The sequence below is a fragment of the Branchiostoma floridae genome, chromosome 16 (genome assembly GCF_000003815.2).
Source record: "Branchiostoma floridae strain S238N-H82 chromosome 16, Bfl_VNyyK, whole genome shotgun sequence".
NCBI classification, from domain to species: domain Eukaryota; kingdom Metazoa; phylum Chordata; class Leptocardii; order Amphioxiformes; family Branchiostomatidae; genus Branchiostoma; species Branchiostoma floridae.
Window position 1 is genome coordinate 18,336,018 of NC_049994.1, and position 12,374 is coordinate 18,348,391.

General features: G+C 39.4%; 1 protein-coding gene across 1 annotated transcript in view; it reads right to left on the bottom strand.

The window, feature by feature from the left end:
- Positions 1 to 6,453: 6,453 nt before the first annotated feature.
- Positions 6,454 to 12,374, bottom strand: part of LOC118403054 (WD repeat-containing protein 60-like) — a 61,741-nt gene continuing 55,820 nt past the window's right edge. Inside the window, exons 4-12 of the mRNA XM_035801491.1 lie at positions 9,534 to 9,609; positions 9,015 to 9,123; positions 8,511 to 8,630; positions 8,156 to 8,211; positions 7,875 to 7,926; positions 7,493 to 7,559; positions 7,066 to 7,153; positions 6,662 to 6,728; positions 6,454 to 6,530 (exon numbers count right to left, since the gene is read on the bottom strand). Coding sequence (XP_035657384.1) covers positions 6,454 to 6,530; positions 6,662 to 6,728; positions 7,066 to 7,153; positions 7,493 to 7,559; positions 7,875 to 7,926; positions 8,156 to 8,211; positions 8,511 to 8,630; positions 9,015 to 9,123; positions 9,534 to 9,609 — 712 coding nt within the window. The remainder of the gene's footprint in view (positions 6,531 to 6,661; positions 6,729 to 7,065; positions 7,154 to 7,492; positions 7,560 to 7,874; positions 7,927 to 8,155; positions 8,212 to 8,510; positions 8,631 to 9,014; positions 9,124 to 9,533; positions 9,610 to 12,374) is intronic.

The following is a 12,374-nucleotide window of genomic DNA, read 5'->3' on the forward strand; positions in this document are numbered from 1 at the left end:
TACAGAAAAGCAATCAGCTACTTTGAACAGGCACTGCAGATGTACAGGAGTATCTATGGTCAGACTACAGAACATCCTGACATTGCTGAATCACTCAACAAAATAGGTTATGCCTGGTGCAGAAAAGCTATAGTCAGCCTCCTTGAACAGGCACTGCAAATGTACAGGATTGTCCATGGTCAGACTACAGCTCATCCTGATATTGCCACCATCTTGGGATCAGCCTGGAATAACCTCCAGGGTGATACTAGAAAAGGATTTAGCTACTGTGAACAGGCACTGCAGATGTGCATGAGTATGTATGGTCAGACTACAGCACATCCTGAAATTGCCAAATCACTCACCAACCTGGGTCATGCCTGGTACATAAAAACTTTTATCAGTTTCATTGAACAGGCACTGCAGGTATACAGGGGTATCTATGGTCAGACAGAAGCATCTCCTGATATTGCCACCTTTAGGCTTGTGGAATCAGCCTGGAATAACCTGCAGGGTGATCTCAGAAAAGGATTTAGCTACTTTGAACAGGCACTGCAGATGTGCAGGAGCATGTATGGTCAGACTACAGCACACCCTGACATTGTCTGGTCACTCAATAATCTGGGAGCAGCCTGGGTCTACCATTGTAAGCTCAGCAAAGCACTTGGTATCTTCCAGGAAGCCTTGTCTATGGCAAGGCAGGTTCACTCTCAGGATGAAACTCACCCATTGATAAAAGGAATTGAAAGAAACATTGCCCAAGTAAAAATGGTGTCCTCTTCAATATTGCTGCGTATGCTGTATGGAAATATAAGTGTGCAAGTTCCCCTTCCTTAACTGTTACCCAACAAAGCCTTGGGAAAATATAAGTGAGGATACTCTCTCATCATCATTGTAATTTCCCGATCTGGTGTTGCAAAGTTTCAAGCTGCCTTTGATCCTTGGTGCACACAGCATGCAGTAGACAGCTCTCACAACACTCTCAGTTTGCACCCCAAAACAAGAAGTGTACTGCATAACCTCAATTCAAAACTAAGTTGGGCTAAACAAAATGTTGTTGCAAGGCACAACTGGGAGAATGGGTATTTCAAACTGAGTCCTGAAACACCAGCTCAAGCCATCACTCCTTGTTTAACCTTCTGTCTTCTATCAAAAACATTTGGTACTAAAACTGCATCAGTCATGGGATCTGGAAACAGGTAGAGGATTAACAAATTGTTGGTAATAATGTTGACTCACCAGCCAGTAGTTGTTGTGATGTCACCAGAGTGACCATGTTGTCACTGAAGGCCATGTTAGAGTGGGTGGAGCGTTTGGGTTCAGCTGTTCTACTGGATAATTCCTCCTCCAGTAACACTGCTACAACCTGTGGGTGTGGTAGAGGAACGTAAATGATTACATTTGTACATTATTTGTACTTAGACCTTGTATGTTATGCTATAACTATAAGATGTTGTATGTTATGCTCAGTAATGATATGCTGTAAAATGTTTTTTATTGTAACAGTTACTCAAGTCACATTTTACATGTAACAGATAAAGGAGTTTGACTAAATAAACCAATATTAAACTAAGACTGCTGCCCACCCCTGTGTCAGGAACTTACACAGCAGTATGATCAAAAACTGGATACTACTTGTACTACTCAAGTTTCATTATGGTTGGTTGCTTTCTTTTCTGAACAACATAGTCCAAAAAGTCATTGTAAATATCAGTAACTATTCACTGTGACTCACTGGTTAGCTTGTGAAATGTCTAATGTGACATCACTGTACATAAGTTATGTACAAAATCACAAAATAAGAAGTACAAGTTGCACTACTGGATAATGTGTAAGCTAGGTATATAGGAGTCAGGATATCATGCATGTGCATAAGAATGCATAGTTCTATCATCAAGTACTGCATAAAAGGTGGTACAGTTGAATTTTGAAAAATATCATTTAAAGTTTGCATTCTGTAAGATGTAGGTGCTAAGTTATATAGCATGATAATGAAAAGTACATTGATGTGTATTATTATATATCAAGATTTCTCAGTTCTGTGTCAGCCATATTATTGTACTTGACAGCTCCAGTGATGTTATGGATATGCTATGGTCATGTTTTTTCAATGGAATGTAACTCTTGGATATGTTAAGAAGGTTTAGCACCCCCTATCAGCTATTCTAGTACTGCAGGGGCTGACTTTGATTGAGACTTGAAAGAGTCTGTTACAAAATTTTTTTCAAAATGTCTACAAACTTGTCTGGTCAGTTTTCATGACATCTCTTTTGTTCAAGCCTGTTGATAGAAGGCAAGACAACATTGCTGATTGGAAGTTCCTAATGATAAACAGGCAACTCACCAGACAGTAGTAGTTGTGCTGTAACCATGGTGACCATGTTGTCAATGAATGCCATGTTAGTGTGGTTGGAGCGTTTGGGTTCAGCTGTTCTACTGGATAATTCCTCCTCCAGTAACACTGCTACAACCTGGAGGTGTGATGAATGTTGGCTACACTTTAGGTGCAAAATAGTTTATGACCGGGTTGGTTAGCATTACCAAACAGTTCTGTATGATATCAAATGCTAGGTTTTGCTAATGATGGTTATTAGTCAAAACTCAAGTTGTACCATGTAGAGGAACCTCGCAGTAAGCAATGCAATATTTTTGTAGATAACCTTTAGATTATCTCTACATTCACCTGTAAATATTCTAACTTTAATTCTGTACATAAAGAACAAATAATGAAACTGTGAGCCTACCTGGCCATAATGGCAATTCCTTTAACCTTCACAGCATTACTAATGAATGTTGTTATAAGGTATTTTATTATTTTGTTGGAGTCAAATCTTCTGGTACTAACGATAATAAAGCACTCGCTGTACAGTTCATAAGGCTTTATTCAAAGTGCACACTCTGTTCCCACACAAATCTGTACATCTGGTTTCAGTGTGAAAAATAATAAACACATCTCCTCTCTATATGTCAATATCGGAATTATACAGACATTACAAGTATATACACCAGATATAATTTGTACACAACAGATTTATTTGTGAACACATATTTTACAACTCTTTTCTCTTTATAATAGCTTTGTAGAAGGCTACAACTAGAATCTAATTCAAGAAGACAGCATTTATGAACTCTTATAAAGCCATTTGTGTGTGTACTGTACTGTATATGTATACTATACAATTCTTCAGTTTTGAATCTTTAACGAGTTTGCGGAAGGCAAAGCCATCATATGCATGACCATTCTTATTAAAAGGACGGAAGTATGAAAAACAAGTTAACTCTGACTACAGCAATCTTTGGTTGTTGTACTCCGATCTGGAACAACGTGTAATTTATGACTTAATAAATGTTACCTATTAACACGGATGATCTTTCATACCAGAGAAGTGCTTTAACCATCAAACATCTACATGTATTACCGTTCTTCTAACCTGCCTAACCTTGTACATGATACAGGTGTCTTGCTGACAAGATATCTCAGCAGCAGTGGGTTATCAAGATATCAATTCTTTATAGCTTCAGAACGTCCTAGATAGCAGCATGATCAAGCTTAAACAACCTGCTGCCTAACGCTGTAACAAGCACTAAGGCCACTTCAGTATGGACAAGGATGTATCAAACAGAGCCACTTAACTCTCTGGATTGCAGTTTTGTTGATGGTTAAGCGGCTACCTATTGTCTAAACTAGCCATTCATCTACCAATTCTCTATAGGTAGATGGTTAAATGAAGAGGAGCCTTTATCTTCTAAAACACCCTGGATTGCAGCTTAGCCACAGGTAATGTTGTTCCCTACAGCCAATACCATTTAAGACACTGAAGTAGCAATTTATATTGGTTATGGGGTTATAGAAAGGTGGGAAGAGCTTATAGCATAAAGCAGAGGTTTTATCCACTGAACACCCCTGATTGCAGTTTTGCCAGCAGTTTGTCCCGCTCGTCTGAGGAGCCGTGGGCCAGCCCCTGGGCCAGCTGGTGCACCTGGACAATGTTACTGTCTGTACACACCACCTGGGGTGGGACAGAGAAATGCATAAGTTTGGCAATATTATAACAAGATGTGGACAAAACAGACGTTCTGCTGTAATACCGTAGAAAAGCCGGTAGAAGGTCCATGACTGAACTGTCATTTTGCTGACACCTAATGAAATACAAAATCCATCTACAACTTCTCTGCTGGTCAAACACACTCACAATAAACCACACACACACAAATGGCACCACAAACACAACCTTCTTGGTGAAAGTAACAAAGAGGAAAGACACTATGTACTGTTTAGTATGACAAAAGACATGATAGCACACCTGTAACTATTTGTTGAAATGTCTTTAAAAAAAGCAGATAAAAAAGAGAGACACAACCACACGCATCCATGGGACTGACCAAACAATATTGTAACAAGATACATGTGAATATAGGGGAACAAACGATCATTTGTAAAGAGTTCCTGCGAAATAAACCAAGAGTAGCCATACCATCTTAGGAGTGAAGCCCTGGGTCCCTGCTGCTGGTCTGGGTGTGCCAGCCAGAGCACAGGTGGTCACCCTGGGGAAGGGAATAATAAACAATTTATGAAATAAATCAAATAATAAAACCTATTAGAAGAAATAAACCAACCATAAACCAACCAAACAATCTTCATATCACGGTATACAGCACAACACACAGAATAAGAGGATATTACTCAGGGCTACATGTAGCTCAAAGATTTCCACCCAGTACATTTTGACAATCATGGCAGCACACAGAGAGATCATGAAGGGGTGGTTGGTCATCTTGTAGCATTTGATTATACACAGACACACTCACACACACACACACACCCATGTACACACACACACACACACACACACATACACACACAAACACACACACACATACACGCACACACACACACACACCACACACACACGCGCGCACACACACATACACCCATGTACACACACACACACACACACACACACACACACATACACACAGTCTAGACAGAGTTACCGATCAATCCTTCACCTTCCTCCATCTGGAAGTTGTTCGGAGATGACTGGCCTACTGTCGTTTGCACATAAACACACACCACACACACGCACACAAATACACACAAATACATTCACACACACGCCATGCACACACACACTAGATGGAAGTTACTGATGGATCCCTCACCTTCCTCCATCTGGAAGTTGTTCCGAGATGACAGGGCCGCTGTCGTTCGCACATAAACACACACCACACACACACACATTTACACACACAGAGTCTAGACAGAGTAACTGATGGATCCCTCACCTCCCTCCATCTGGAAGTTGTTCTGAGATGACGGGTATGCTGTCGTTTGCACATAAACACACACCACACATGCGCATACAAATACACACCAAAAAAAAATGCACACACATACACACATGCACACACACACAGTTTAGACAGAGTTACTAATTAATATGAATTATAATATATAATGAAAAGATCCCTCACCTCCCTCCATCTGGAAGTTGTTCTGAGATGACAGGCCCGCTGTCGTCCTGCAGCAGGTCCCACACACGCACACGGCTCTCGTCCACGGTGTAGAACACTGCGGGACGGCTTCTGGACCAGAGGACACGGTGAGGCCGTGCGGCTGACGCGTCATTCCACGTCATCAGTGGGACTTCTGTAAACACAGTCAGACATACTTATTTCACATTACTGATCAAATGGCCGTAATATTATTGTAAAATTGTAGAACACGGCGGGGCGGCTTTGGGACTAGCGGACACAGCGAGGCTGGCTGTCGTGTCGATCCACGTCATCTGTGGTACTTCTGCAAACATGATAAAACATTATCATGAAACATTACATTTTATTACGTAAAAGCCTTAGAAATGGCCGCAATGTTATTGTTAAGGTGTAGAACACGGCGGGGCGACTTCGGGACCAGAGGACGCGGCAAGGCTTACCAACTGCTGTGTCACTCCATGTAATCTGTGGGACTTCTGTAATTATGGACAGGTACAACTTCCTTAACGCACAGTCTACTATCTTTAACAGCTGACAACTGCAAGACTGGTCACTTAGCTGCCATATCATTCCATCAGTGGGAATGTCACAAAACTTTCTTAGAACACACTTAGTCTATAGTTTTACTTGGAAACAGCCAAGGATTTCATTATAGTACACATGATAAATTTAACGTTATTATTTGAAAATCTTGTTAGTTTACCAGGGCTTGCATACTCCCTGGCAAACTACATGTAGGTGTGACACACTGGCTAGTTTACGATACAGATTGAAAGTGATGTTTGATGTTACCTGAATCTGTGTTGTACAATCGGACACTGCCATCACCGCAGGCCACCTGTGCAGGAAAGGAAAACAATGTTCAGAATTTAATAAACTGTGACTCTTCATATTCAAGTACATATCTGCTAGACCCATACCCTTTTTGCTAATGAATCTGTACTTAAAAACAGCTACAAAAATCATTTTCTCACTTTCTTAACTTCTTCGACTTACCAAGAAGTAGTCGAATCCAAAAGGGCAGAAATCCATAGCTGTCACTTCTGTCACTGTTTCTGTTCAAAAGAAGACAGTAAAAAGTCAGCAACAAATACATTTTTTTAAAAAGAAAACTTTGACTATACATAGAAAAAGGGTATAACAGTTACAGCATCACTTAATCTGAATATTTCAAACATGTTCTCACCTTGCTCAGTAGTGTAGAGTCCAGGCAGGGCTCTGCCTCCATGCCGAACCATGTGTAAAATGTAGCCCTGCAAACAGAAACAACATCAGACACAAAACAACTTATGAATGATAGATGCCTTGGGTTTCTGTGAATCCCATCAAGTATGAAGAATTTGAAAAGGTTCAGGCAAAGATCATTGTATAACAATAGTTCACACTTATCTGTGGGGTAACCTATATACTAGGTAATTACTTAGGGATGTTAAGTCAACAGTTGGTGGTTTCAAATTGCATTATTTGTTTCAAGTCAGTGTGAAGCCACCGTTCGTCGACTTGACATTACAATTACCCCGTTTCTAAAACCAACGAATATAGGTTACCCCACGGATAAAGGTGATCTAGTGTTACTGTTTGCAAACCCACCATGTCAGTTCCTATGAAGAAGTGGTTAGGGTCTGTCAGGTGAAGCTGCAGACATCGGGCAGACATCGGGCCAGACAGGTTTGCTTTCCTGGGGTTGGGAAACAGACATTTCAGGTGTAAAATATTCATATATAACTATGAACTTCAAGATACAAGTTAAATCTAATATTAACTGATAAAACTAGGCTTTAACATGAGCCATGTTCTTCTTTGAATAATCATTTGAATAGATAACGATTCATTGATTTGTAGACGTTTTAGGGTTTACAAATGGTGACATATGAGAATAAGTGCCTTCTAAAGTTGAGCATATTGGCTTATATCACTGTAAATCTTTATCCAATCTGTTTTCTTAAAGTACAATACAAAAACAGAATTCTGATGTAAAAAAAATGTGCTCTGTAAGATTGAGAAAAGACAGGCTGACCTTGAGAGTTTCTGCAGGCTGAAGGAGGAACTTTTCACTATCTTGATGAGACCACCTGGTGTGAGACCTGAACAAGGTACAGTCAAAGGTCAAGATTAAATTGAGGTCATGATATTCACCATGATCATAATAGTACTATTCTTAGCCTTATTTGGAAAGACAATATGCGACTACCGGTGATTAAATTCTTCTGACATAGATGAAGACTGCATCATATTGAAGGAAGCATTTTAAATTCAAACAGAAAATTTACCAATCTGCATGATCATTGCATAACCCTAAGTAATAGATTAAAACAGGTGGTTCTGGGTTAGAGGCTCTTATAATACACCTGTCAGGAGGCTCAAAACTACATATCATAACTGTTGCTTTGTTGACTTACCCAGGTCAGTTTCTGAGGCATCAAGGCTTGATCTGGACACTTCGATCACAGTCTGAAAAGACATAACAATACACAGCGTGAATTTTCAGGGTGACTCGATATCTGTCTTTCTTCACACTACTGTAGAGTGAACCTCACGGCATTCAACAGCTGCTATTTAAGTTATCACCATAATTCACTGTAACACAACTGCATAACAATACACCTTCACCGTCTTCTTATAAGTTTTACAAAGTTAAGACTTAAAATATCTTAAACATGACGAGAAAGCGGACACGTACCCAGAAGATGATGGCTCCTCCCTCATCCATAGAGGCCAGCTGGAAGGACAGGCCTCCTAGGGGCAAAGGTCATAAAGGTGAGAATAGTCAGTTCAAAGGTCACTACGTAAAAAATGTGTACTTGGCACATTGAATTACAAAGAGCAAGATGTCTCCATGATTGCAAAGATTCTCTTTTGACAGAATAACAACATGATAAAAGGAATTTGGAAGAATTCCCCAAGATCACAGATGAAACAGTTACTATGAATGTTTACTGTGCCACAAGTAGAAACAATGTAAAGAATCTGACTTTCTAAACTTTTCACTTATCAGTATTCTTATCCTTTAAAGAACACACATGAACACTGTTTACCGTGGGCTGTCTGTATTTTCTCCACGGAGGCTGCAACCCGATGACTCTCCTCCACAGACACCACAGGAACCAGAGACTTCACTGTGCCGTGGTGACCCAGGTCGGTACCAAATACCCCATCTGGAAAGCAATAATTGATCAATCAACCAAATAATCACCCAACCATTCACAGCCTTTTTAAGAAGCATGGAGTTCAGTGCTTCGTAGTGCCTGTCTGTACCCAAAACTCTGTGCACCAACGATCAATAAATAACTAAATCGTCCACATACACTACAGGTAGTTCACCAATCCATGGTGGTCCTTCTTATAGTGATTGCTCTGTCTGCAAATCAGACAATTAATCGATCAACCAATCTGCAAATAATCAATAATCTAACCAAATCACAATGGACACTACAGGAGCTAGGCAGTCACAGACAAATCATTATCTGTTCAACAATAGCCCTTGTGAACTCACTGACAGGGTACTAAGCCTTGACTGAGGAAAAAGGAGCTGTTCTCACCTGTAGTATAAGTAGGAGATCTGATGAGCCACTCATCCTCCCCAACCTTGTACACAAAGTGCATGGAGGACAGTTCACGTAGGTCCCACACTACTACTGAGCCATGGTCCTGTAATATAACATAGAACATGTCACATAGTGTACACATGGAGGACAGCTCTCTCAAGTCCCACACTACTACTGAGCCATGGTCCTGCAACATATTACATAATACATTTAGGCGTTAAAAAAACCAGAAACATAGTTTGTGAAATTTATCCTGTTCAAGTTTTCAATCCAAAAAACTCAAATACAGTTTAACTTACTAATTTATATTGAACAAATTTAAAAAATGAATGCAGCTTTCGTTAACCTACCTAGTCCCTTGACCTCCTGGTCGTTCCAGGGAGACAAGGTAGAGTAGGTAGGTAGTCTTACGAATCTGTTCCAATTTTCTAACAGAAAATCTACACGACAAACACTACATATAAATTAAAGCAAATTCCCTTAACCACAGTGCAGTGTATACATGTAACTCACCGTCCCAGCGAAGGCCAGAGTAGGTCTGGTGGGACTGAAACAGCAGCAGGTCGGGGTCCCCTCACACATCAGCACTCTGGGAGGAAAGGCAAAAACACATTGTTATTGAACACTGTCTTAAAGTATACAGAAGAAAAATTGTAACTAAACGTTAAGCTAGGTTTTTAATTTGCTGCAAGTGTTACCTTCAAATAGCACATAATTAAGGTGTGTGTGTGTGTGCGTGTGCATGTCTCTGTGTGTGTATGTGCGTGTGTGGCACTTTGTGAATGTGTGCTGTTTGTTTGCATGATATATACCATTGGTGATGATGGCTGTTATCTGAAAAAAATGTAAATGTACAAAAGAAATTCTAAGATTGCTTGCAAATCCAAGTATGATGGCCAATATTTCAAATATGTATTCGCATGTGTGTGGGTATCATTCAGCACTGAGGGCAAATATGACAGTCATATGTATACTGTAGTATTTTTCTGTGTGTAACAGGCGTCTTTTTAATTATGGAAAAACACTCTAATTCTGGACTCAAGTCCATAACTCCAAAATGCTTTACCCGATCAACTTTATATTTTTATTGAGTACATACCAAAGTGTAATGAATATGCGGAAAGCGTCAATGAGTCCCTTGGGACTAGTCCAATTATACTATAATTATATATAATTATATATAATTTTGGGGCATTATATATAATTATATATAACCCATTTCACCATTATACATAATTATATATAACCTATTTCACCATTATATATAATTATATATAACCCATTTCACCATTATTTATAATTATATATAACCCATTTCACCATTATATATAACCATTTCACCATTATACATAATTATATATAACCCTTTTCACCATTATACATGATTATATATAATGCTGATGACCATTATACATAATTATATATAAATCTTGTGATTATTATTCATAGTTATATGCACCATTTATGACAATTATTCATAATCATGCCTAGCCCCCATAACCATTATACATAAGTATATATAATTATACATGATTATAGATAATTATATATAATTATACATAATTATACATAATTATAGATAAGCATTAATGGATAAAGTATAAAAAGACTTGTTTTGCTTAATGTTTACACCATATATTGCTTTCTGACTAAAAGAAATAATGTTGAGGGGCATTTTATGTCTATTGCACCACTTTGAAGCTAAATGCTGGTCATGATGTTCTGACCTGCTCAAAACCACTTGTATTGTCTGCTTAATGCACAGCCTTAAATGTTACAGCATTAAACAGTCAGAGGTTGAGTCTGAGGCATGATTTTCTCAAAGCACTTTGTATTATGATGATTGTCGTAGGAAAGTTGCTTAGGACAGTTTTTTTTTACACAAACCAACTGCAAGTCGCTGCTGCGTGTCAGTGGCATTGTTGTGAACCCTGGTGACTTGGAGATATTTTTCTGTACCAGCTGCTGGTCCTGTTGTAGCCTTCCTGCTACACACCTTCAGCGATCAGCCTGAATGCCTCCATCTTTCTGCGAGCTTCCACAACCTGATCGTACATTTGAGTTTTGTCGCTGGTCAAGTTTACTGCTGATATGGAATGATACTCTGATCAGATACTAACATAAGTAAAATGGAGGCAGTGAGAAAGAAGGAGGCATATGAGGAAATAACAGCTAGTTGATGGAGTCCCGGGTCCGCGTGTGAACAGGACAGACTGTCATTGCCATAGGACCAGAAATCTTCCTCATATGAACTGGCGTCACAGCGATCTCGCCCCCGCCCCCACGCCCCATGATCTCGCCCTCCCTGGGGCGAAATCACAAGCGATCTCGCCCTCCCCAGCTAGTGCTCTCGCCCCCCTATCTCGCCCCCCCCCCCCTTTAGCGATTTCGCCCCCTTCCCCCCCCAAAAAACGGGTTTACCTAACATTTTAGAAGTTGATTGGTATAAATCACAAAATGCAGTTTCAGAATGATATAAGTACACGAGTCTGATACCTAACTCCATCCATAGTATTAATATTAACGTCATTACATGTTGATATTTAAGACAGTTGAAGTTTTTTTCGGACAAGGAGAGTTGGGTCCTTTGTATTCCCATTATTGCAATATTATACTTGAGTCTCGACATAAGATTGTATTCCCCTGTCCTCAAGCAACCAATATATCTCCAATATGAAGCCTCTACAATGACCACAAAAGAAGTATGAAATGTCTTTATTAGTTATGAAGATAAGGTATTCATTAGAATATCGCACATTTTGTTATATGCACCTCCACTATGACTGTTTTTCTAGTATTTGGGAACTGGTGCGTTTACCCGTGTTTCTTAGGACTGGTACTTTGTAGCATTTCGCAACAGGTACAATGTATATGAATTTGCGCGTATACATATATATAGAGATAGTGTTTATAATGAGAAACTATTATTCACTTGTGTTTTTGTTAGTGCTTTGGAAATGTTTCCTGCACAAGAGAGAAAATACTGTGACAAATTGAAAACATATAACTGACGTGTTCCGTTTCATAGATGTATAATATCGACTTTCGAGGTATAACATCTTCAGGTAATAAGGTGGCATATAGGTACCAGGTAACACACCATATACTTTACTCTCCAGGTGCAGTATAGTACCAGATAGCTAGGCTGTATACAAATGTATGTAGTAACCAGTTGCTCTTGAGAACTCTCCGAGAAGCAATGTTCTTAGGGGGGACGAAAACACTGGCGGGTATTACTACTGTGCATGCAGGAGTATGTCTATCCTGGATCTGTTATGTTGTATGTGACTTTACTAACTATGATCTGTTGTATATCTTTTGCATGCAGAGAAATAATATATGACTGCAAACATA